This window comes from Coregonus lavaretus (assembly GCF_964263955.1).
Source record: "Coregonus lavaretus genome assembly, chromosome: 27".
NCBI classification, from domain to species: Eukaryota; Metazoa; Chordata; class Actinopteri; order Salmoniformes; family Salmonidae; genus Coregonus; species Coregonus lavaretus.
Window position 1 is genome coordinate 33387060 of NC_140014.1, and position 26055 is coordinate 33413114.

Sequence of the window (26055 nt, forward strand, 5' to 3'; positions counted from 1 at the left end):
TTGGAGGCTATTTATACAATAAAACAACTAATTAGATACTTAAATAAGACAACTGAGGATGATTTGACAAATTCTCATAACATATTTTCATTCCTGAAAAGCTGTTTTAAACTGCAGTGCTATGGAATAAATCTGTGTTTCTTAAGTTTTGCATTTAAACTTTTAGAAAAATCACTATATAAATCAAAATGTACAACCATCTGAAACCTGATTCAGATAATGAACCCATATAGGATTGACAGACAGGCCAACAGATCCCCTCTATTTTTCTGTGCAGACAGAAAGAATACTGTATTTGATTTCTGAGAAATGCATGCATAGCCTACATGAGACTCTACCCGCTGCAGAGAGTAACAGGAGTCCTGCTTTATAAACTTGATTTGGCAAGCTGGTACTTCTTGCTGGGTGTTGGCTTTTGTTCACCTGATAACATGCCATGGGGTGCTTGTTTGCCCACTTCCTCTTGGCTCTGGGAGATTGCACTCCTACTGGAGTAATAACAATAACTATGTTTGGTTTATGCACATATTTACACACAGGAAATCAGGGAAGGTGTCACAGAGTAGAAAGCAGTGAAATATTTTCTAAAGATATATTAACTTTAGTTGTCTCCATTGTAGGCCTCTGCAAGGAATATAGATTTAGGTCTTAGTTTGTCTCTCAGGTTTCATATGATAAACAGTCATAAAAAAGCATAAAAAAGTGGAGGAAACATTCAACAGATAATTGATAACAGAATGAATGGAGCATAGGACATTTGGGCACTTATAATAATATTGTGTACATATCCATGCATGGCTTGGTAAGCCTACTGTAGCCTACATGTCTAAGAAAGTCTGAGCATAACCTTAAAGGATACATTCACACTTGAAGGCTCTGGCCAGGAATTGAAAGTTGAAAGCAAGTCAGGATGGATTCTGCTGAGAGGGAACTGAACAGGGTCGTGCTCAGTAGGGCACACCGTAGCAAAACGTTTTGCAACAGAACACAGAAAGCTGTGTTCTTATTGTACAAATTCAGGCAGTGCCTCGGTTTCTAAATGCTTTTCTCCCTATACAGAACACGACCTAACACGACCCAAGAGAGTGATGTGAAGGGTGAACAGGTTTTGTTTTCCACCAGCCTCCCTCCCTCACCAACAGCTGAACTGCTGCTTCAGGTCACAGGGAGCTTAGTTCTAATTGCAACGCTGGCGGGCTGAGCACTTTATTTACACTAGACCTGAGAGGAGCAGTACAAACTCCAGGCAACGTGCAGAGTGTGTACGTGAGAACATCATCACCCCCAAGCTTAAAAAGTAACCAGCTGCTATTTTCATTTCGAGCCGGTGCCAGTGTGTTGAATTTGGCCATTGGTTATTCCTTATTATAGCCACTCCCACTGACCTCTTGATTGACGACTGAGTGGCAAACTAGGCATATGAGGAAATAATCTAAATACAGTTATGTCATTGCCTTCACATCATTCATTATAAATTATATTTCGCACAAACCAGCTAAGACATTTGTGACAACGCTAAATCTTTATTTTAATAATATATTGACTTACACTATGTCAATTTAAGATTAAGATCAGTTTATTGGTCAATTGCACACATGGACCAACTGAAATGGGACTTCTGCTTTTATCCCATCCCCTCCAAAAGACACACACACGTTTTGGAGAGGTGAGGGGGGGGGGGGGGGGGGGGGAGCTGTTGTTGTGTTATTTTGGATTCAGGACTCAGAATACAGACATTTGTTAATTTTTCTTACATATATTAAAGGAAAGATATCACAGTTAGCTTCCGCAATGCCCCCAAAACATGGCTTTCCAGCCTGAGACTGCTCAGTTAGTTTCATAACAAATATAACATTTTTGCTAACCAACATTTGAAATAGAAAATGTTACAGATATGTATATAAATCTCATAAAATCGTATATACGCATAAGAGAGAAAATATGCCATACGGGGGAGAGAAAAAAAATAAAAATAATAATCACAATTGCAGGAGGGATTTAGAATGTAATAAAAGGCGATTTATAAAAAGGTACAGTGAATAATAACAAGGATATCTGTGCAAACTGCAAAGCAACTCAGTAAGGCAACAATGGTTTAATGTCCTAGAACATCAGACGTGCCGCTGCACTCCTCTCTGTACTCCTCCACCCCCCACCTTGTCCAACAACACTGTTGATGTTTCCATGATGATGAGCACAGATAAAAAATAGTTCCAGGGAATGGAATGAGATCCTCTTTCTCTCTCTCTCCCCCCGTCTGTCCTCTAGGTCCAGGTGACAGCCATAAAATTAAAATGAGAATTCATTCTAATTCCATGGTGACAGCAGTCACAGGCACATCCAGGCGTGGGTAAATTTGTGTCACTGAACCATCTCAAAGTAGTGTAGTATGGCCATGATGTGCTGAGGCATGAACACGTAGCCAGTGTACACAGCCATCCCTGCTACAGATACCAGGATGGAGTCTGAGAGAGAGGTTAAGGAAATGTACCAATACTTATAACTATTATTGACTAGGGCTGCATTCCAAACACTTAAAAGATACACCCTCTCCCCTCAGCCCTCAAATTAAGTGGACCTTCTGATGACGTATCATGACGTCTGACGAGTAGACACTTGCAGGGCAAGGGAAGAATGAATACATTTTAAATGGACCACCCTTGCCCGGAAATGTGTCACTCGTTTGTCCCACGGTTGTGTTTTCAGTCATCATGGAACCACCGGTAGCTGTTGTGTGCATTATGCGCACTACAGTCAATTATGATTGCATTTCATATCTTGGCTAGAAGACAACACATTCGCAGATATCGAATGTTAGCAATGTCAGGGAAAGTTGTATGTGCAAGCTAACGTTTCCAAAAGCTAACCAAACAAAAAAATCATTACTTTTATCATATGTGTTTGAGCCGTCATGTGCATTAGTAGCACCATTTCTAACTTATTTACATTCGTTTTTACTTACACTTGTATGTTGACTTGGGCTTACGTTGCCAACTTCCCTTGCTTGGCTAATCATTCGGACTGACGACAAAGACTGCCGCGGGGATTCCCCCAAGGGCATAAGGCGAGGGTAAGTGGAGGAGGGTGTGTCTTCTATGTGTTTGAAACGCAACCTAGGCCTACAGTAAAACACAGCAAGCTAAATACGGTACACCTTCCTAATATTGAGTTGCATCCCCTTCTGCCCTCAGAACAGCCTCAATTCGTTGGGGCATGGACTCTACAAGGTGTCGAAAGCGTTCCACAGGGATGCTGGTCAATGTTGACTCCAATCAGTCCTACAGTTGTGTCAAGTGGGCTGGATGTCCTTTGGGTGGTGGACTACTCTTGATACACACAGGAAACTGTTGAGAGTGAACCCAGCAGCGTTGCAGTTGTTGATGCACTCAAACTGGTGTACCATACCCCGTTCAAAGGCACTTTTGTCCTGCCCATTCACCCTCTGAATGGTACACATACACAATCCATGTCTCAAGGCTTAAAAATCCTTCTTTAACCCGTCTCCACCCCTTCATCTACACTGATTTAAGTGGATTTAACCTCTAAAAGTACTAAGCTAACATACAAAATTGTTTTAAGATGGTTATACCATGGATCATTTAGCTATTTGATTTTGAATTTTAGGACCCCTTTAAATAATATATATATATACACACACACACACTACCAGTCAAAAGTTTGGACACACCTACTCATTCAAGGGTTTTACTTTATTTTCACTATTTTCTACATTGTAGAATAATAGTGAAGACATCAAAACTATGAAATAACACATATGGAATCATGTAGTAACCAAAAAAAGTGTTAAACAAATCAAAATATATTTTATATTTGAGATTCTTTAAATAGCCACCCTTTGCCTTGATGACAGCTTTGCACACTCATTTCTAAGTGACCCCAAACTTTTGAACGGTAGTGTATATATATACACATTTTTTGTCCATTAAAATAACATCAAATTGATCAGAAATACAGTGTAGACATTGTTAATGTTGTAAATGGCTATTGTAGCTGGAAACTGATGATTTTAATGGAATATCTACATAGGCGTACAGAGGCCCATTATCAGCAACCATCAGTCCTGTGTTCCAATGGCACGTTGTGTTTGCTAATCCAAGTTTATCATTTTAAAAGGCTAATTGATCATTAGAAAACCCTTTTGCAATTATGTTAGCACCACTGAAAACTGTTGTGCTGATTAAAGAAGCAATATAACTGGCCTTCTTGAGACTAGTTGAGTATCTGGAGCATCAGCAATTGTGGGTTCGATTACAGGCTCAAAATGGCCAGAAACAAATAACTTTCTTCTGAAACTTGTCAGTCTATTCTTGTTCTGAGAAATGAAGGCTATTCCATGCGAGAAATTGCCAATAAACTGAAGATCTCGTACAACACTGTGTACTACTCCCTTCACAGAACAGCGCAAACTGGCTCTAACCAGAATAGAAAGAGGAGTGGGAGGCCCCGGTGCACAACTGAGCAAGAGGACAAATACATTAGTGTCTAGTTTGAGAAACAGGCGCCTCACAGGTCCTCAACTGGCAGCTTCATTAAATAGTACCCGCAAAACACCAGTCTCAACATCAACAGTGAAGAGGCGACTCCAGGATGCTGACCTTCTAGGCAGAGTTGCAAAGAAAAAGCCATATCTCAGACTGCCCATCTTAATCTTTTCTTTTTATTGGCCAGATATGGCTTTTTCTTTGCAACACTGCCTAGAAGGTCAGCATCCCGGAGTCGCCTCTTCACTGTTGACGTTGAGACTGGTGTTTTGCGGGTACTATTTCATGAAGCTGCCAGTTGAGGACCTGAGGCGTCTGTTTCTCAAACTAGACACTCTAAATGTATCTGTACTCTTGCTCAGTTTTTCAACCACTCCACACATTTCTTCTTAACAAACTATAGTTTTGGCAAGTCGGTTAGGACATCTACTTTGTGCATGACACAAGTAATTTTTCCAACAATTGTTTACAGACAGATTATTTCACTTTTAATTCACTGTATCACAATTCCAGTGGGTCAGAAGTTTACATACACTAAGTTGACTGTGCCTTTAAACAGCTTGGAAAATTACAGAAAATGATGTCATGGCTTTAGAAGCTTCTGATAGGCTAATTGACATCATTGGAGATGAACCTGTGGATGTATTTCAAGGCCTACCTTCAAACTCAGTGCCTCTTTGCTTGACATCTTGGAAAAATCAAAAGAAATCAGCCAAGACCTCAGAAAAAGAATTGTAGACCTCCACAAGTCTGGTTCATCCTTCGGAGCAATTTCCAAACGCCTGACGGTACCACGTTCATCTGTACAAACAATAGTACGCAAGTATAAACACCATGGAACCACGCAGCTGTCATACTGCTCAGGAAGGAGACGCATTCTGTCTCCTAGAGATGAATGTACTTTGGTGCGAAATGTGCAAATCAATCCCAGAACAACAGCAAAGGACCTTGTGAAGATGCTGGAGGAAACAGGTACAAAAGTATCTATATCCACAGTAAAACGAGTCCTATATCGACATAACCTGAAAAGCCGCTCAGAAAGGAAGAAGCCACTGCTCCAAAACCGCCATAAAAAAGCCAGACTACGGTTTGCAACTGCACATGGGGACAAAGATCGTACTTTTTGGAGAAATTTCCTCTGGTCTGATGAAACAAAAATAGAACTGTTTGGCCATAATGACCATCGTTATGTTTGGAGGAAAAATGGGAATGCTTGCAAGCCGAAGAACACCATCCCAACCATGAAGCACGGGGGTGGCAGCATCATGCTGTGGGGGTGCTTTGCTGCAGGAGGGACTGGTGCACTTCACAAAATAGATGGCATCATGAGGAAGGAAAATTATGTGGATATATTGAAGCAACATCTCAAGACATCAGTCAGGAAGTTAAAGCTTGGTCGAAAATGGGTCTTCCAAAAGGACAATGACCCCAAGCATACTTCCAAAGTTGGCAAAATGGCTTAAGGACAACAAAGTCAAGGTATTGGAGTGGCCATCACAAAGCCCTGACCTCAATCCTATAGAAAATGTGTGGGCAGAACGGAAAAGGCGTGTGCGAACAAGTAGACCTACAAACCTTACTCAGTCACACCAGCTCTGTCAGGAGGAATGGGCCAAAATTCACCCAATTTATTGTGGGAAGCTTGTGGAAGGCTACCCGAAACGTTTGACCCAAGTTAAACAATTTAAAGGCAATGCTACCAAATACTAATTGAGTCTATGTAAACTTCTGACCCACTGGGAATGTGATGAAAGAAATTAAAGCTGAAAGAAATCATTCTCTCTACTATTATTCGGACATTTCACATTCTTAAAATAAAGTGGTGATCCTAACTGACCTAAAACAGGGAATTTTTACTTGGATTAAATGTCAGGAATTGTGAAAAACTGAGTTTAAATGTATTTGGCTAAGGTGTATGTAAACTTCCGACTTCAACTGTGTGTGTGTGTGTGTGTATATATATATATATATATATATATATATATATATATATAAAAATGTAGGACACATTTACCCTTATTTTTGTTGAAATAAAACTACCTCCATTTGTTTGTATGGGTTACCTTCAGACGGGTCGTAGAGCAAAATGGAGAGTCTCCCCTTTCTATAGAGTGGTCATAATAGTTTGTAGGCCAAACCAACATTTTCATGAGAAGACCGATTTTTGGGATGTCTCATGGTCTGTCAAACACTGATGTAGCTCGGTCACCTTCCACTGCAGATGAGGAAGGCCGACATAAGGTTACTACAAGCTCCCCTCCTTTGATCTATGTGTGTGCATGCAAATGGGTGGAGTTGGATTTTTGGAGTAGTGGACACCTTTTGGTAACATGATATCCTCGCCGGTCCCACTCCCAAGGGGGCGATAGCAAAGTATTTCATTTTTGTCTTTTCATTTTGTGAAAACAAGGAAGAGTATCCTTCCCTTGCAAGTAGTAGCTAGCTGGCAGCCTGGCTAAAAACATAGCTAGCAAGCTAGCTATCCTTTTTAGCTTCCCACATCTCCATGTGAAATTATCAGATTTACAGTGGCTTGCGAAAGTATTCACCCCCCCTTGGCATTTTTCCTATTTTGTTGCCTTACAACCTGGACATAAAATTGATTTTTTGGGGGTTTGTATCATTTGATTTACACAACATGACTACCACTTTGAAGATGCTAAATATTTTTTTCTTGTGAAACAAACAAGAAATAAGACAAAAAAACAGATAACTTGAGCGTGCATTACTATTCACCCCCCCAAAGTCAATACTTTGTAGAGGCACCTTTTGCAGAAATTACAGCTGCAAGTCTCTTGGGGTATGTCTCTATAAGCTTGGCACATCTAGCCACTGGGATTTTTGCCCATTCTTCAAGGCAAAACTGCTCCAGCTCCTTCAAGTTGGATGGGTTCCGCTGGTGTACAGCAATCTTTAAGTCATACCACAGATTCTCAATTGGATTGAGGTCTGGTCTTTGACTAGGCCATTCCAATACATTTAAATGTTTTCCCATAAACCACGTGAATGTTGCTTTAGCAGTATGCTTAGGGTCCTTGTCCTGCTGGAAGGTGAACCTCCGTCCCTGTCTCAAGTCTCTGGAAGACTGAAACAGGTTTCCCTCAAGAATTTCCCTGTATTTAGCGCCATCCATCATTCCTTCAATTCTGACCAGTTTCCCAGTCCCTGCCGATGAAAAACATCCCCACAGCATGATGCTGCCATCACCATGCTTCACTGTGGGGATGGTGTTCTTGGGGTGATGAGAGGTGTTGGGTTTGTGCCAGACATAGCGTTTTCCTTGAAGCCAAAAAGCTCAATTTTAGTCTCATCTGACCAGAGTACCTTCTTCCATATGTTTGGGGAGTCTCCCACATGCCTTTTGGCGCGCACCAAACGTGTTTGCTTATTTTTTTCTTTAAGAAATTGTTTTTTTTTCTGGCCACTATTCCGTAAAGACCAGCTCTGTGGAGTGTACGGCTTAAAGTGGTCCTATGGACAGATACTCCAATCTCCGCTCTGGAGCTTTGCAGCTCCTTCAGGGTTATCTTTGGTCTCTTTGTTGCCTCTCTGATTAATGCCCTCCTTGCCTGGTCCTTGAGTTTTGGTGGGCGGCCCTCTCTTGGCAGGTTTGTTGTGGTGCCATATTCTTTCCATTTTTAATTATGGATTTAATGGTGCTCTGTGGGATGTTCAAAGTTTCGGATATTTTTTTATAACCCAACCCTGATCTGTATTCTCCACAACTTTGTCCCTGACCTGTTCGGAGAGCTCCTTGGTCTTCATGGTGCCGCTTGCTTGGTGGTGCCCCTTGCTTAGTGGTGTTGCAGACTCTGGGGCCTTTCAGAACAGGTGTATATATACTGAGATCATGTGACAGATCATGTGACACTTAGATTGCACACAGGTGGACTTTTTAAAAACTAATTATGTGACTTCTGAAGGTAATTGGTTGCACCAGATCTTATTTAGGGGCTTCATCGCAAAGGGGGTGAATACATATGCACGCACCACTTTTCCGTTATTTATTTTTTAACAAGTTATTTCTTTAATTTCACTTCATCAATTTGGACTATTTTGTGTATGTCCATTACATGAAATCCAAATAAAAATCCATTTAAATTACAGGTTTGAATGCAACAAAATAGGAAAAACGCCAGGGGGATGACTACTTTTGCAGGGCACTGTATAATTTTCAAAATACGCCTGGCAAATATTCTTATACTTGCCAGTGTAACCTAAAACATTATCTCAGTTTGATATGCTGCGTGTGTATTCATTCCTATACTATATCAGCTAAAAATAGAAAGTCATGTTTTGGTCATGGAGAAAAAAAGCACATGGCTAGCTAATTAGGTTCTACCATTTCACAATCGCCTGTAATCACTATTTATTACTTTTAAACCCAAAACATTTTGGGGGGATTCTAATAAGGCTCCAATGTTGTTTGGTTTATTGTTTGAACCGTCGCTTAGATTATATTTGCTTGTCGATGCAAAATAGGGTACTTTGATGCATGTCCTATAGATCTGATCAAGGAACCAAGCAAGCTTCATTGCCTACATAACACTGCCCCCACGGCTACAGCTCGTTCCAATTTTCATGTGGCACGGGAGTACTCAAATGTCAGCGCATTACAAGGAGGCGCCCCTTTTGTGACTGGCAGGCTACTGTATAATTCTTCAGTCTTGTGATCATTTACTAGTGTGATGACACATTTTTGGATAGGCCTATCTTGCCTTTATTTATTTTTTTATTTTTTTAACCAGTTTCTAAACTTACTTTATCTAACTATCAGTCTACACACAGATAGAACAATGAGATAGATATTTCACGGGATGTATAAATGTGAAGCATCCGGTTGGCGTTTCCACTCACAACCAAATATGGTGATGAGAGGAAGCCCAATGGCCGGCAGTTGGAGAAGATGGAGCGAGATGGATTTTGGCCGACTTTCTGCACATTTTCTCCTCGATGAAACATTTGATCTCAATAGTTTTCTGTTTCCAAAACTACAATCTGTTACGAACATTGTGGACTACGTTTTGTAGACTTTACCCTTTGCCAAAGTTCCTAAAAAATTGCGTTGTTTAGAAGTGCAAGGGCGAATTGAGTTATTGCACACGCGCACTTCAGAGTAGGCGTTCCCTAACAAAAATATGCAAATACATGCTAGAACGCGCCAATAAGCTTTCGCTAGCTCGTGCTTAGCTCTGCCCACTATGATTCATTTGTTCCCGAAACGACAAGCTGCGGTCTATCTTGGGTTAGTTATAAAGAATCTTTGGTCTGCACACACTTCTTATGCCAGATAAAGCTAATGGAATGAATCTTTGAAATACAGATGGCGACCAGAGTTCTACATTTACACGAGAGTTGCGCAAATACCCATTTTTACAGGTGAGACAAGGCCCTACCTGGCTGTAAAAATTTGACATTTCACTACACTGTGTCCTATGGCGGACTATTACGGTTGTCCATCTGCAGTAATTGTTCATTACTTGGTAACGACTCGAAATTATAGGGCAAGGTGGAGCCGACTAAATTCAACGATTTACCATACTAGTCGCTGCCCAACTACATCGTAAAACGTTGAGTTTAGTCGACTAAGTTAGGCAAGGTGTTGTAGTTACCTATCCGGCTAAGCTACCCAAGTAGCCTAGTTATTTTCGAACCATTCTCGACCCAAAAAGGATACTGAAGATTGCTCTCTCCCAAGGTTCCAACATGTATAAAGCTGTGACGAGAATATACTGGTAATACAACCATGAGATTTTCTTCCAGACATCTTCAAACGTCATAACTTTACGTTGTATTCTCTCTTCTTTGTGATCTCCGATTATTTCCTTGTAATGACGTTTAATCACACGGTTGTCTTTGTCAACCAATCACGAATCCCATGAAAAACGACGCGCAAAGGGGAGTTCCCACTTCCTGTCTCCTTAAAAGCCTATTCTACAAAATACACTGCTACCAAAGACAGGGAGATGGAAAGTACAATCTTCGGTGCTACTTTAAGCCCACTGAGGGGCAGTAATGTCACCATGCGGTGGCCCCTTCCTAATTGGTCCCTCCTTGCTTTCGGGATAAAACTTAAGATAAATCTTAACCAAATCTCTTTATACCAAATCATATGATACAACTAACATCTAGTTTACATGATTCAATGACATTGGGTTTAAATATTCCCTTTACATTTTTTTCTCATTGCAATAAACTCATGTTTTTCTTCTTCTAGTAATAAAATCAGAGGAAAGTTCTGTAAGAGAGTTCAGCTACCTGATTAATGCTGATTTTGGAATGACACCCAACAATCATACAAATAATAACATCAAAATAAAATGTTAATGTTTTTAATATGTACTAATGACTAAATATCTGTGGTAGCCAGGTCCAACTTCAGAAAAACAAAATAAGTAGATTTGTTGCACACAAAAAATATATAAATACCAAGAAAAATACAAATACCATAGGGGTAAACTTAATATAATGTTGGAGGACAGTGGCTGTACAGGTACTGTACATGATAATACACACCTGTCTTATACCACAAAAATATGTTGGCATGTGCATTCAGGCAACAGAAGTCTTATCAGAGATATCACAAAGGTCACAGCAACAGTGTAATTTTAGCAGTGGCTGGCGAGGATGTTAAAAAAGTGGTAGACCTCGTCCTTATCGAGCACTGCCACCTCAGTGGAGCACTCTGTACACTGGACAGGATGGTAGATCTCTCCGCCCATCCCCAACACCGCTCCTGAATCTGTGGCTTCCATTGCTGTTGTTGGCTCTGGTTGACACCCTTTCCTCCTCTTTCTGTTCCTCAGATTTTTCTCATTGAGCGTTTTGTACCGTAAAATCTCCTCTTTGTTTACGGTGCAGTTCATGACAAACATGGCTCTGTATTGAGTCCTGTATTTGTCATGCCTGTGGACAAAAAAACTCAGACAATTGGTTTTCTTCAATTTTTTTCATTTAAAGACAATATTCACAGCCAAATTAATCTACAAGTCTTAATTTCCTACCTTTGGCAGTCGAGGCACAGCGTGATCATGCATGCTGGACAGTTAAGGACAGCATCGCTGCTTGGAAGCCCCTGGGACTGCCCTCTTCTGTTCCGTGATGATGGCAATCTTCTCTTTTCATTGTACCTGATCAAATAGGGGAACATAATTGACATCTGTGACCAAAACCAACCCTACTCTTGACTAAAAAGCACTTTCAAATGAGATTCTCCACCAAGCATGCTTTACTAATCTGGGTTCGGGAAACCGACCCTAAATATTTAGATTTTCTTTCAACTTTCACCTGGCAATTTCTTCCCCTCCAAGTTTTAATGTCACATGCACAAGTACAGTGAAATACCTTTCTTGCAAACTCAAAGCCCAACAATGCAATAATCAATAAAGATGTATTACTAGAAAAAACTAAACAAGAAATACACAATAAAGTAAGTAAGCATACTATATACAGGAAATATAAATAGTCAGTTCCAATATCATACATGTGCAGGGATACTGGAGTGATGGAGGTAAATATGTATAGGAGTAAGGTGACTAGGCAACAGGATATAAGATATAGAGTAGCAGCAGCTTGCATGTGAGTGGGTGTGCAGAGTCAGTATAAATGTATGTGCATATTATGTGTGCGTGAGCAAATGATGGAGTGACACGTGTGCGTGTGTTGGAGTGACAGTGTGTGTGAGTGTGTATGGCCCTGTGAGTGTGCATAGAGACAGTGCAAATACTGAAATAAAAGGTCAATAAAGATACAAAGTAAACTCCGTCTGTGTAGCTATTCTGTTAGCTATTTACCAGTCGTATTGCTTGGGGATAGAAGCTGTTCAAGAGCCTGTTGGTGTCAGACTTGATATACCGGTACCTCTTACACACCAAAACACTTTTGGAACATTTTGTATTATGGATACATTGCTTACCTCTTCCTCTTGGCGTCCACCCATGCCTGATCCCGGTCATCCTCATCAGGGTCGTACAGTAGTTCATCATTGGTGGGGATGGATCGCTGTTTCCTGCGTCTCTGACCTGACGAACTACCTGCAGAAGAGGATCAAACGATTATGTTTTTCTTTTGCAGCATCTGTACAACACAATAAGACTCTGTCCTGAACTTAAACATGCTCGATGGAGAATCTCCATTGAAATAGCTTTTTAGTCCAGGGCTAGGCTTAATCTGTGTCCAGGAAACCGTCCCTCGGTGTCTCAGAGTTTGGTTTACCAATGAATCCGAGCTACACACTTACTTGGAGCTGTTTCCTCCTCGTCTGAATCGGAGTCAAAATAAACGTTGTCATAAAGCTCTGGCTGTGGTAACCCAGGTGTTGAAGCATTATCATTGGTACCTGAAGTCTCCCCTGGGATGGACAGATGGACACTTATGAGTACAGTGATAATATGAGTACAGCGGTAATTAAGATAAAATTGTAAAGTGGTTATCCCACTGGCTATAGGGTGAACGCACCAATTGGTGAGTCGCTCTGGATAAGAGCGTCTGCTAAATGACGTAAATGTGCCCTTGAGCAAGGCACTTAACCCTAATTGCTCCTGTAAGTCGCTCTGGATAAGAGCGTCTGCTAAATGACTAAAATGTAAAATGTAAATGTAAAATGGCCAACAAATTCAGTAAATGCAGCTGAAGTGTTATCCCTATTCATAACAGAACACTGTGCATAGGCCTACTAATTGGACAGGTATCCCACACAAAAAAAGACACACAATGATGCTAGAAGGAAATTCCACCTGCTGATGCTGTAGGTGGCACCCATTTGCACTCCATAGTTTTAATGGTGGTGCTGAGCTCTGCCTCCATCTCTTTCTCAAACTCATCCCCACTGGAGGACTCACTCTCCCCAGTGAGGTATTCTCGGATGAGTTTCTTCTTCTGATCTGGGGTCCCGTTCAAGAGCACTTCCAGCTCATCCTCAGAGCTGGAAATACAGCAACAACATAGGAGGTTCTTGATGATGTACAGTTTTAATTGGTCAGATCCTGTTTGAACAACACTCACAACTTTTGCGCCCCTACAATAAAGTACTTATTGATAGCAGGACTGGGGTCGATTATTTCAATTCAGTCAATTTTTGAAATGGAATTGACCCCAACCCTGCATCACAGATTTGTCCAAGTAATCTTGAATGTTATGGGCCTTCAAGCAAATCAAGGTACATAATATGTTAACACAATACCCAAACATTTAACATTGACACGTTAGCCTACTAGCTAGATAGCATCACTAGCGGCCATGCTTGCATTGAACGACCAGTTTACCTAAGTCTGCTAGCTAGCTATCCAAATGCTAACGCCAAACCATACACCCATAATTACCTGTCTTCAGCTCTTTCTTCATCACTTGGCTCCTCTATCTCATATGAATCATCCTCTACGTGTCTGTTCATTTGGTCTTTTGAGAATTCTAACAAACTTACGAAAACGGTTAAGCGGTAGCTAAAGGTAAACAGAGAACACTTTTTTAGATGCACGCCAGGATTTTGTAGCTTACTTCCTGATATGAGGTCATATTACGTCCGGTTTGCGCTTTTCAAAGTAAAAGTTCCAGTATTCAAAATTAGTAGGCAACTGTAGATTTTAGTGTGAGATACATACAATAAGTGCTGTTTTCAGTTCAGTATGAATTCAGTAGACAGATATAAGGTGTGTGATATAGTGAGAGACTTCAGTAGAAAATGAAATTCTTGTTTGAAGTAGTGGACAGTTTTCAATTAATTAGTTAAATGTCAGTGTATTCCTTGTAGTGGTCCTCTGTAGCTCAGCTGGTAGAGCACAGCGCTTGTAACGCCAAGGTAGTGGGTTTGATCCCTGGGACCACCCATACACAAAAATGTATGCATGCATGACTGTAAGTCTGCTAAATGGCATATCATAATGACTAGAGTAAAAGAGAATTGCTCAAATACAGAGCCTTGTGTAAGTATTCACCCCCTTCTATTAATGAAATGTTGATTTCCTCCCCCCACTGATCTACACAATACACTCCACATTTTCAGGGTGAAAGAAACCTATTACAAGCGGTTTAAAAAGTGGCCATCTTTTTTTATTCAACCTTAATATGAACAGTTGATATGGAGTTTAATATATTGAAGGACATTATCCATTGCTTCCCCTGGCTTTTATTCCATGTTTCTCGGGGTCATAAAAGCTACAGAAATGAAAATGATTACAACTAGATAGATGGACAACAAAGAGCCTACTCAAAACATTGAATGAAATTATGTTCAGAATGGTTCTAAGGTAAATAGTATCATTTATTACTATTTTCATCATTTTTATCATAATTATCCATATTACCGTTTGTTTCAGCATTTCTCCATCTAAATAAATGGAAGCTTTGGTCACAGAGTGAAAAAAACATTCATATACAGTGCACTTTTAAAAAATCTGGGTGAAAACAAAACAAACGTATCCATTTATGTTTTTTTTGTTTTGTTTTTTACAATACTTGATAGGATTAATCTACATTAAGGCAAACATACTGAAGCATTACTTGTCTGGAATGAAAAAGAACAGAATTTGTATGAAATAACTGAAAACAAAAGTATTAGTGAAGACAAACGATCATTAGCAGTACAGTAAGAACTAATACAACATTTACAAGGCTTTTAGTGACAATACACTTTAATAATAGTAACAATCAGCTCATCTTGAACAAAGTAACTGAGCAGCATCACAGAAAAGTTTTACTGAAACTATTGGCCTCAACGATTACTCTAAGCAAAATAATAACAAATAACACATCTGGACAGACATGACATGATATAGATTGAGAGAAGATTCCCATGGAGACCGATGATTGTTAACAATTAAAAAGTTGACGTGATTAAACAAAGTTATAGGTTAATGTGCTGTGTGGATTTTGCAGGTATTCCACACTGGCTTCCTCACGTTTTTAGGTGGGGTTGTGAAGGGAGTTTGGTGTCTCTGGTAGTAGTGATGACTACGAACAGGCATCCTGAAAACAAACTGACCCCAGATATGCTCTCTCTTCCATCTTCTCAGTGAAGATTAGGCCAAAGCGGGGAAAGCCCTGTACAGTGAACCTTAAGCAAAGACCTAAGTGTCTCCTTTGAGGACTCCGAGACAGCTTTGCAATAATTGTAAATTACCCTGTGGAGAAACAGAGAGATAGAGGTTCAGCCTTTTACTAAGCACAGGCAGCAGTTTTGGATGTCTTAATAGACAGCCATGTATAATGCAAAATTACCTTAGCATGTTTGAGTTCCAGTTCAGAAAGTTCCACCAAGTTCTTTCTGAAGGCTGCTACTCGTCTTGTCTTGAAGTCTATGAGCTCTGTATTCCGGAATAAACAGAAAGTTATCAGATTAACTGCTCTTCATCCATGGGGCTGTAGTGGAACAGGTTGAGAGCTTCAAGTTCCTTGGTGTCCACATCACCAACAAACTATCATGGTCAAAACACACCAAGACAGTCGTGAAGAGGGCACGACAAAGCCTATTCCCCCTCAGGAGACTGAAAAGATTTGGCATGGGTCCTCAGATTCTCAAAAAATTATACAGCTGCACCATCGAGAGCATCCTGACTGGTTGCATCACCGCCTGGTATGGCAACTGCTTGGCCTCCGACTGCAAGGCACTACAGAGGGTAGTGCGTACGGCCCAGTACATCACTGGGGCCAAGCTTCCTGCCATCCAGGACCTCTATACCAGGCGGTGTCAGAGGAAGGCCCTCAAAATTGTCAAAGACTCCAGACACCCTAGTCATAGACTGTTCTCTCTGCTACTGCACGGCAAGCGGTACCGGAGTGCCAAGTCTAGGTCCAAAAGACTTCTCAACAGCTTCTACCCCCAAGCCATAAGACTCCTGAACAGCTAATCATGGCTACCCGGACTATTTGCACTGCCCCCCCACCCCCACCCCATCTTTTTACGCTGCTGCTACTCTGTTAATTATTTATGCATAGTCACTTTAAATCTACCCACATGTACATATTACTTCAACTACCTCAACTAGCCGGTGCCCCCGCACATTGACTCTGCACCGGTACCCCCCTGTATATATAGCCTCCCTACTGTTATTTTATTTTACTTCTGCTCTTTTTTTCTCAACACTCTTTTGTTGTTGTTTTATTTTACTTTTTTAAATTAAAAATAAATGCACTGTTGGTTAAGGGCTGTAAGTAAGCATTTCACTGTAATGTCTGCACCTGTTGTATTCGGCGCATGTGGCCAATAAAATTTGATTTGATTTGAATCTGGTTTAGCTTCTCTTACATGCAAAATCTGGGACTATTGTTTAATTAACAGGGAGGAATACTTTTTGGAAAAGTATGAAATGTCTTGAATTGTTAATACTCTTAAACAAGTATAAACATTTATAAATGCAAGTGGATAAAGTACCTTGCTTTGCAGACTCTGAGATTTTCTCAAACTTCTGACAGCACACCTGCTGGCTGGTCTCTGCCTGAAGCACATCTTTGTTCTTTGCCCTGGCTCTGTCCAGAGCTTTGTTTGCGTTCTCATAATCAACCAGGGCCCTCCCTCGTCTGTACAATAGATCCTGAAGAAAGAAACAGCAGATTCCATTTAGCACATTAATAATAATCTAAACACTATGCTGTCTGATGAAAAATCCATTAAGGCAAACAAATGCAAACGGATGGAGGTTGAAGAGACTATTCTTCAGGAAATGCGCCAATACTACCTCTGATAACTGACCAGCGTATCTGATCATAATTGTTTGATGATTTAAAAAATGCAGGGTCAAGTTAGATATTGTACCTTAGCAGCTTGCGACTCCCTGAGGTAATACTTCAGTAAGTCTGCAAGTTTCAGGTCCTCATCCGCAGCCACTCGAGCCTCTATTTTCTGTAGAGGAAGGACACCAACAGAAACTTGTGAACTTCAGACAAAACTCATTTTGTCATTGATGCTAATCTGCATTGCAGCCGATAGATGAAGCTACATGACATGTAGTGAATATAGGGCTAGTTATTGACTTCAGCGGCCATTGCTAGTACACAATTGTGTGATACATAGAATCAAAAGACCAGGCAAAAAAAGAACGTACCCGTGTTTTCTCAAACAGTTCAGAGACTTTCAAGAAAAATCTGGAAAACAGTGGGTTGCATTTGAGTTACGGTTGGATCAAAGCTTATTGGCACCAAACAATGTATAGGGAGAAAAGGACAAATAATTTAGTTTCATACTTGCACACATCTGTGGAGTCCTGGGTTCCTAAAGTGTACAGTGTGGAGGCAATTCTATTGATATCATCTGCAGCACCTGCAACACAAGAACACAACTTTAGATTACATCACGACATTCCAAATAACACCTAAACCCCCGTACTCATACACACAGATGGTCGGTCAATCATGTACAAAATGCATCGAACAAAATGCAAGCATAGATTTTTAGAAAATAACATCTGCAGCTGGACATTTTCACTTTTCTAATATAGCATCACGTTTTAATGTTGTGGAAATGAAGTAAATGACAATACATAATAGTTCCTACCGGAGTTTAGGATATGACAGATGTACAGTCTGATCCATGGGAATGACAGACGACTATATATTATATATTATTTTTGAGGGAAATTTGGATCCTGAAGCCTGAAGTCAAACGTTTCATTCAAGAGACTAAAGACAAGCTCATGGCTCTTACCTGTTAGGATATTTACAAGATATTGTCCTCATACATTTTTTAAAAACAAATGGAACATGACAAGTTTCAAATTGAGTCGGCTGTCATCCCCAACACTTTAAGACTGACTGACCCAACTACAAATAAACATACAACTTACCAATTTCCATATTTGTCAGCGAATTAATATAAAACAAAAAATAGACGTAAAATACAACGCACAGCACAAGGACAAACAGACAGGCTGGTTTCCACAAACATTAAAACATGATACCAAAGTGACTCAGTCCCACTCACAGTTCACAGAAAAAAATGCAATACTTTCCATTGGAATTACTCAAATCAATCTCATTCTCAATAACTGATTAAAATCCATGTATATAGCAGAAAGCTTACCTAGCACGTGGAGATTTTGAGACAGAGAGGAGACTTACTTTTGTGAGACCTGATCATTCTATCAGATTTGGCGGAGGCATCTTTGACACGATTATGGTATTCTAAAAGGAATGTCTTCTCATGCTCAAAGAAATCATCTACATCCTGAAATCCAAAAGACAATCACGTCAAACTTTATACAAGTAATAACTGTTAGAAATAAATTATATAAAAATCGGAAGTAAAAAAATCAGAAAATAAACTAATTTGACAAATGCATTTACACAAATGTGAGCACCATTCATGATGCTAACAATGTTTTTCAAACAATGTTTAAGTCGTGAAATGCTTATGTTGTGCCTTCATTATAATATAAAACTCAAAGCAAGTTCAATACCCATTTGCTTGGCTGAATGGATTTGCATAGAAAAGAGTGGATGAACGGTATACATTTACATTTCAGTCATTTAGCAGACACTCTTATCCAGAGTGACCTACAGTTAGTGAGTGCATACTTTTTTTTCTTCCATACTGGCCCCCCGTGGGAATCGAACCCACAACCCTGGCATTGCAAGCGCCATGCTCTACCAACTGAGCTACAGGGGACCTATACATAGAAAAGAGTGGACGAATGGTTTACATAGAAAAGCGAACCCAACTCACCTTCACCCCTGCCACTAACACACCGTCTGCAGACTTCACCACATTCTTGAAGAAATCTTCCATCTTCTCCCTCTTGTTTTTGCCTCGTACACTCAGCTGTGAACAAATGATAAGGACAAAATGTCAGTTAAGGACAAACTGACAATGATAAAACTAAGACAAGGTAAGGGAACAGAATATTCTAATGTTTTCAGGCACATCCGACTTTTCAGTTATCTAAAGTTCAATAAAACGAGAGAGAGCTTGTCTAAGAACATGTCCACAGCAACAATCGTCACCAAAATCCTAATTTGGTCATTATAACCACACTCACATCTTGGTTGTACTCTAAAAATACATGGAAGTTCAGGTCTTTCCTCAAGACAGGATGCGCAGCCACACGGCAAAGAAACACTTCATGCATCGCCACAGTCTTCTTGAAGATAGCCAAGTATTCGCTGAAACACACAGATATAGCCTAGATATTACCAATAGCATTATTATTAGCAAATTATCCCAACCAAACCACTGTACTGAAACACAAAAACAATGTCAGAGCAACATCGGTCGTGTTCAGTAGGAACGAAACGGAAGAAAACACAAAAACAGTGTGGTACTATCTGAACTTGTCCAACAAGAAACTTCACACAATGTGCCCTAATGAACCCCGCCATGAACTCTAAATCACTCACGCTTCAAGTTCCTGTTTCATTTTGGTGAACTCTTCCTTGGTCATGGAACCTTCACCTTCCCCTAGTTTCTGTAACTTCTCTCTGGAGGCATCAAAGTCAGGTCTTGGTGGGGCTGGGGGAATCTATGGGGAATCACCATTACACTTTAAATCAGTAGTTTTTTTTAATTGAACATCTTGCTAATAAGTTCTTACTACATGGAACCAGGGAGTTTGAATAAGAAAGGGGATTGACAATGAATAATTAAGTTGTTTTACAAAACACTAAATTTATGAGCTTATCCTGAAAGCCAAAACATGCTGAGTCCCAAAATGGCACCCTATTCCCTATATAGTGCACTACTTTATAGGGTGCCATTTGGGACCCATACACAGAGTATCTCTGATGGAGCTCAGTACTTACAATGTAGCCTGCATATTCCTCATTCTCCACAAAAGAGTCATGGAGCCAGATGAACTCCTCATGCTGCCTCACCACTGAAAACTCATTCTGCTTGAAGTTAGGAAGAGTGCTCTGGGAAACAAAACAATAGGAATCAGATGTCACTGATGATGTTCCATCTAAAACAAATTCCGGCACTGAGCAAATTCCAGGTCTGCTGAGCACAAACTTGAACGTTGTGAAAATTCTGTGCAACTTCCAGCATGCGTTTACTGTGAACACTGAGGTTGTATCCGCTTTAAGTTACAGTTTTAATAGTGGCCAAGTAGGCTACTGTGGCTATTTGATCATAATGTAGGCCTACCAGAGTGGCCTACCATCAAAAACAATGGGGAAAACGCATCCCATAACATTTTAACATGGAAATAGCTGTTCTATCATTCAGCCTATAGTAGCAGCCAATGTGTGGTCTTCAATGCCTACATTCCATGAGCCTTTTGAAAAAAAAAACATGCAGGGCTTGACATTAACCTGTTCATCCACTTGTCCTTCAGACAAGGAGGTGACTGAAAATGTGTTTGATGCAGCTTAGAGGGAACATTGGTCACTGTTGGGACAAATTCTACTGAAAATCATAGCCGAATAGAGTATGTATGGCATATCATGGGTCTCCTAAAAATATCTATCTGCAAATTAGAATGTGCAGCTCAATAAAAAGGGAAAACCAGACTTGATCTGGATCAGAATGATCATCTCAAGTGTCAAGGCAACGGCTAACCCCTTTCAATCATGATTTAATTCCTTCCTTCACAAGAGTCCTTGCAACATGATAAAAGTTGCTGTAAAAACATATAAACCCATGACATTATGAGGTTACACTGACAGTGACAGGTAATGACTATTGGAATTCTCTCTGCATTGAAAATTAAGTGGAGTGAAATGCGATCATGCACAGAGCTTAATTTCTTCATTTGCATTCCATGACTTCAACAAAGCATATTTTGCATACATGCACACTAGGTTTCAGAAGACAATATGAATGTGGCGATAACACAACTGCTGGGGAGGAACATATTTGCAAGTCATGTGACATGAGTCTCGATTCAGACATGTACAGTGGGGAGAATAAGTATTTGATACACTGCCGATTTTGCAGGTTTTCCTACTTACAAAGCATGTAGAGGTCTGTAATTTTTATCATAGGTACACTTAAACTGTGAGAGACTGAATCTAAAACAAAAATCCAGAAAATCACATTGTATGATTTTTAAGTAATTAATTTGCATTTTATTGCATGACATAAGTATTTGATACATCAGAAAAGCAGATCTTAATATTTGGTACAGAAACCTTGGTTTGCAATTACAGAGATCATACGTTTTCTGTAGGTCTTGACCAGGTTTGCACACACTGCAGCAGGGATTTTGGCCCACTCCTCCATACAGACCTTCTCCAGATCCTTCAGGTTTCGGGGCTGTCGCTGGGCAATACGGACTTTCAGCTCCCTCCAAAGATTTTCTATTGGGTTCAGGTCTGGAGACTGGCTAGGCCACTCCAGGACTTTGAGATGCTTCTTACGGAGCCACTCCTTAGTTGCCCTGGCTGTGTGTTTCGGGTCGTTGTCATGCTGGAAGACTCAGCCAAGACTTATCTTCAATGCTCTTACTGAGGGAAGGAGGTTGTTGGCCAAGATCTCGCGATACATCGCCCCATCCATCATCCCCTCAATACGGTGCAGTCGTCCTGTCCCCTTTGCAGAAAAGCATCCCCAAAGAATGATGTTTCCACCTCCATGCTTCACGGTTGGGATGGTGTTCTTGGGGTTGTACTCATCCTTCTTCTTCCTCCAAACACGGCGAGTGGAGTTTAGACCAAAAAGCTAAATTTTTGTCTCATCAGACCACATGATCTTCTCCCATTCCTCCTCTGGATCATCCAGATGGTCATTGGAAAACTTCAGACGGGCCTGGACATGCGCTGGCTTGAGCAGGCGGACCTTGCGTGCGCTGCAGGATTTTAATCCATGACGGCGTAGTGTGTTACTAATGGTTTTCTTTGAGACTGTGGTCCCAGCTCTCTTCAGGTCATTGACCAGGTCATTGACCAGTTCCTGCCGTGTAGTTCTGGGCTGATCCCTCAACTTCCTCATGATCATTGATGCCCCACGAGGTGAGATCTTGCATGGAGCCCCAGACCGAGGGTGATTGACCGTCATCTTGAACTTCTTCCATTTTCTAATAATTGCTCCAACAGTTGTTGCCTTCTCACCAAGCTGCTTGCCTATTGTCCAGTAGCCCATCCCAGCCTTGTGCAGGTCTACAATTTTATCCCTGATGTCCTTACAGAGCTCTCTGGTCTTGGCCATTGTGGAGAGGTTGGAGTCTGTTTGATTGAGTGTGTGGACAGGTGTCTTTTATACAGGTAACGAGTTCAAACAGGTGCAGTTAATACAGGTAATGAGTGGAGAACAGGAGGGCTTCTTAAAGAAAAACTGACAGGTCTGTGAGAGCCGGAATTCTTACTGGTTGGTAGGTGATGAAATACTTATGTCATGCAATAAAATGCAAATTAATTACTTAAAAATCATACAATGTGATTTTCTGGATTTTTGTTTTAGATTCCGTCTCTCACAGTTGAAGTGTACCTATGATAAAAATTACAGACCTCTACATGCTTTGTAAGTAGGAAAACCTGCAAAATTGGCAGTGTATCAAATACTTGTTCTCCCCACTGTACATTATTGCCAAGATTTTTATAACTAAACCAAGATAGACCACTGCCTGTCGTTTCTAATGGGAACAAATTAGTCATAGCGGGCAGATCAAGCAAGGAGGTGGGCAGAGCCTAGCACGAGCTAGCAAGATCCTAGTGGTGCATTCTAGCATGCATCTGCATATTTCCGTTAAGGAACGCCTACTCTGTACAGTGTGTGACATAATATAATAATATGCCATTTAGCAGATGCTTTTATCCAAAGCGACATACAGTCATGCGTGCATAAATTGTTTGTGTATGGGTGGTCCCGGGGATCGAACCCACTACCTTGGCATTACAAGCGCCGTGCTCTACCAGCTGAGCTACAGAGGACCACTACAAGGAACTCCATTTGCCTTTGCACTCCTTCTAAACAACACAATTTTTTAAAACTTAGTCCACTCTGTTCATAACAGATTCTAGTTTTGGGAACAGAAAACTGTATTGAGATCAACTGTTTCATAGATGAGAAAATTTGCAGAATGTCTTCCAAAATCCATCTCGTTCCATCTTCTACCACACCCAGCCAGTGGGCTTCCTCTCACTACCATATTTGGCAGTGAGTGGAAACGCCAAGCGGATGCTTCACATTTATACATCCGGTGAAATATCTGTCTCATTGTTCTATCTGTGTTATTGCCCTTTTATTTGCCAAGTGTCAGGGCAAACAGGAAGAAATACTGACAGATAGCTTAACTCTCTTACCTTAGTATGGACAGTAAACTTAACCTTGTCCCGCTCACTTAATGCATCAGAAATGTCCACTTGAAGTGTTGCATCAGTTTGGAGGTCAACATTGACTGCCCTAGGCTGTAAAATATTGTAATAGATATTGAATTTAGTATTGTATTTAGTGACAAGCAAATGACAAAATCACCATTCCCCACAAGCTGGCTACATTCCACAGAAAGAGATGACAGATATAGCAAGACTACTGTTTGTTTTGCCCCTTTTGGAGGAGAGGGATATACCAATATGCAAATGAAAAGGTATGTGAAACTTTCAACTAGCGTTGACAGCAGTCTTCCTTGCTTACTAGGGTTAGTAATGTTGTTGTTATCCAATTATACTAGCAAGCTAGCACAATATTGCTCAGCATTATGAATGAATGAAATGCGCTAGCATACAATGCCATTATAGCTACATAGCTAATGCTCCAACAGGACACAACAATTACATCTAACGGCTAGTTAGCTAGCTCTGTCAAATGATTGCTTAGCTAGCAAACTAGCCTGCAAAACAATAGCAGAAAGCTAATACATATGCATAGTTAGATGGGTGGGCTACTAGTTAGCAATGGCAATAGACTTCTTATTAATACAGTGAGCAGTTAACATAAGCTTATGTAAGTTCATTGTTAACAAGAGGGAGCTCTCCTAATGGATTGTAACAGTTGCCAGCTAGCTGGCCAGCTAGGAAGTCAACTGACTTCTGATGTGGTCAAGCTGACTACTGTATGTAGCTAACTTAGCTAACGCTAGCTATTCAACAAATGTGACTTCTGTTGTCACCTGTCTAACAGCTGATCAGATCATGCAATAAGTAATTACTGCAGAGTACGAATAAGACAAAAATATAATCTAGCTAACTGTTACGACCAGAGACAAATAAGAGAAATATATATATTTTTAATCTAAGAAGAAAAAAACTTACTCCTCTGTCCTCCTCGGAGAGGAAATCGGGACCATCGTCCAGCCCTTCTTGCTAGGTAACGTTAAACAGAAGACGGCGGCACAAGACAACATGCATTAGCCACATTACCGTTCAATGCGCAAATCATCGTTTATTGATGAATGTGTCTGTGTCGGATGATTGCACATATAAAACAATAAGGTTAGCTAGCTAGAGTAAATTGTGAATAACACCTACCATCATGGCTGCTGCGGGTAGAGTAGTGAGGAAGTCGTGTGACGTCACGTGACGAGGCCGCAGTGGGATCTGAAAACGTGGAGCTTTCAATCCAAACCTTCAAGTGGGGCCAAGAGTACATTTACATTACATTTTAGTCATTTAGCAGACGCTCTTATCCAGAGCGACTTACAGTTAGTGAATGCATACATGTTTTTATTTATTTTTACTAATAGGCCCTTACAAATATTTTCACTCTTACAATTTCAACCACCACATTCACAAAACTTTTCTAAAGGTTTAAACATTGACTAGGCAGCTCTATGGATAGATCCAAGTGAGTTATTTGACCTTTGGGGATTAGATTTGCATTTGCAGCACAGACCACCAATGTATGACCTTGGTTCAATCATATACCTCAGTGGTTAACCCCCCTGAGTTAGTGATCATGTGATCTAGAATCTGAATAACCAATTGATTCAGAATCAACAGCAAAAGGCTTTCCATAATTCTTTGCATTTCATGACTTTTGCCCTAATCCATTTGTGTGTGTGCACATGTGTGTGCCATAGCTACCATAGCTACATCAAAATCAATTAACCTAATATGTTTTGTAAGAATAGAATATCTTCTGGCTACTGATCTGACTCTCTACCACCCCACAGAATATGTACTTTGAAATGTGATGGTTATAAACTACAATCTGACAGTCCAGAACAGCTGACCCAAATTATATTAGTTCTGTTGTCTTTGTTATTGCATAAGATGTGTGTGAAATGGGGGAAACAGAATGAAAAATATATACTGGTCAGTCTTAAGCAAAGGGGGTAAGAGGCTTGTCTACAACTCGTCTTGGAGGTACCGTTGTGGTATGAGCTTTGTTCTGTGTGCTGACTACAATTTGTTGAAATACATAAAGCTTTGGCATGTATATATTATAACGACCACTAGATGGCACAAAACTCACACGGTGATAATAAACAGTATGCGAGTGTTGGTATGATGCCATGTTATTACCATGTAATAAATTACAGCAAATCTTTTAGTCTTACCTTGAAAGTAATATCTTAAATATTCATTATATTAACTACAAAACATGCATTGTGTCTTTCTGTGATTTGATGCAATTATACAAAACACGCACAAACAATGTAATGAATCGCTTAAATTCTAGACGTGAGTGTAACTTTATCACAGCATCAACATGGCTTGTTGTTGTTCTATTTTGCAATCCTTATAAATTGAG

At 40.3% G+C, this 26055-nt stretch overlaps 3 protein-coding genes across 3 annotated transcripts; all 3 read right to left on the reverse strand.

Moving 5' to 3' along the window:
* Positions 1-514: 514 nt before the first annotated feature.
* Positions 515-10357, reverse strand: sptssa (serine palmitoyltransferase, small subunit A). Its single transcript, XM_084144333.1, has 2 exons — positions 10180-10357; positions 515-2465 (listed from the first exon to the last, which is right to left on the reverse strand). The coding sequence occupies exons 1-2, from the start codon at positions 10280-10282 to the stop codon at positions 2362-2364; spliced, it is 207 nt and encodes a 68-aa protein (XP_084000459.1). The 5' UTR covers positions 10283-10357; the 3' UTR covers positions 515-2361.
* Positions 10358-10818: 461 nt separating this feature from the next.
* On the reverse strand, positions 10819-14004 carry eapp (e2f-associated phosphoprotein). The gene is made up of 6 exons (XM_084144331.1): positions 13823-14004; positions 13238-13425; positions 12742-12852; positions 12418-12535; positions 11507-11632; positions 10819-11408 (listed from the first exon to the last, which is right to left on the reverse strand). Exons 1-6 carry the CDS (start codon positions 13891-13893, stop codon positions 11111-11113), a joined length of 912 nt encoding a protein of 303 aa, XP_084000457.1. The 5' UTR covers positions 13894-14004; the 3' UTR covers positions 10819-11110.
* A 526-nt stretch (positions 14005-14530) lies between these two features.
* Positions 14531-24864, reverse strand: snx6 (sorting nexin 6). The gene is made up of 14 exons (XM_084143603.1): positions 24831-24864; positions 24615-24665; positions 23667-23771; positions 20229-20339; positions 19827-19948; positions 19469-19592; positions 19156-19251; positions 18552-18657; positions 17679-17754; positions 17540-17579; positions 17251-17337; positions 16870-17029; positions 15717-15802; positions 14531-15619 (listed from the first exon to the last, which is right to left on the reverse strand). The coding sequence occupies exons 1-14, from the start codon at positions 24834-24836 to the stop codon at positions 15566-15568; spliced, it is 1224 nt and encodes a 407-aa protein (XP_083999729.1). The 5' UTR covers positions 24837-24864; the 3' UTR covers positions 14531-15565.
* Positions 24865-26055: the final 1191 nt, after the last annotated feature.

Coding starts and splice junctions, on each gene's coding strand:
- eapp (XM_084144331.1), bottom strand. CDS start 13,893: ATGAACAGACACGTAGAGGATGATTCATATGAGATAGAGGAGCCAAGT. Junction 11,633..12,417: donor GTGGACGCCAAGAGGAAGAG/GTAAGCAATGTA, acceptor CTATTTGATCAG/GTACAATGAAAAGAGAAGAT. Junction 11,409..11,506: donor CTGTGCCTCGACTGCCAAAG/GTAGGAAATTAA, acceptor TTTTGTCCACAG/GCATGACAAATACAGGACTC.
- sptssa (XM_084144333.1), bottom strand. CDS start 10,282: ATGACGTTTGAAGATGTCTGGAAGAAAATCTCATGGTTGTATTACCAG. Junction 2,466..10,179: donor TTGGGAGAGAGCAATCTTCA/GTATCCTTTTTG, acceptor CCTCTCTCTCAG/ACTCCATCCTGGTATCTGTA.
- snx6 (XM_084143603.1), bottom strand. Junction 23,772..24,614: donor TCTCCGAGGAGGACAGAGGA/GTAAGTTTTTTT, acceptor AATATTTTACAG/CCTAGGGCAGTCAATGTTGA. Junction 15,803..16,869: donor CTCAGAGTCTGCAAAGCAAG/GTACTTTATCCA, acceptor TCCGGAATACAG/AGCTCATAGACTTCAAGACA.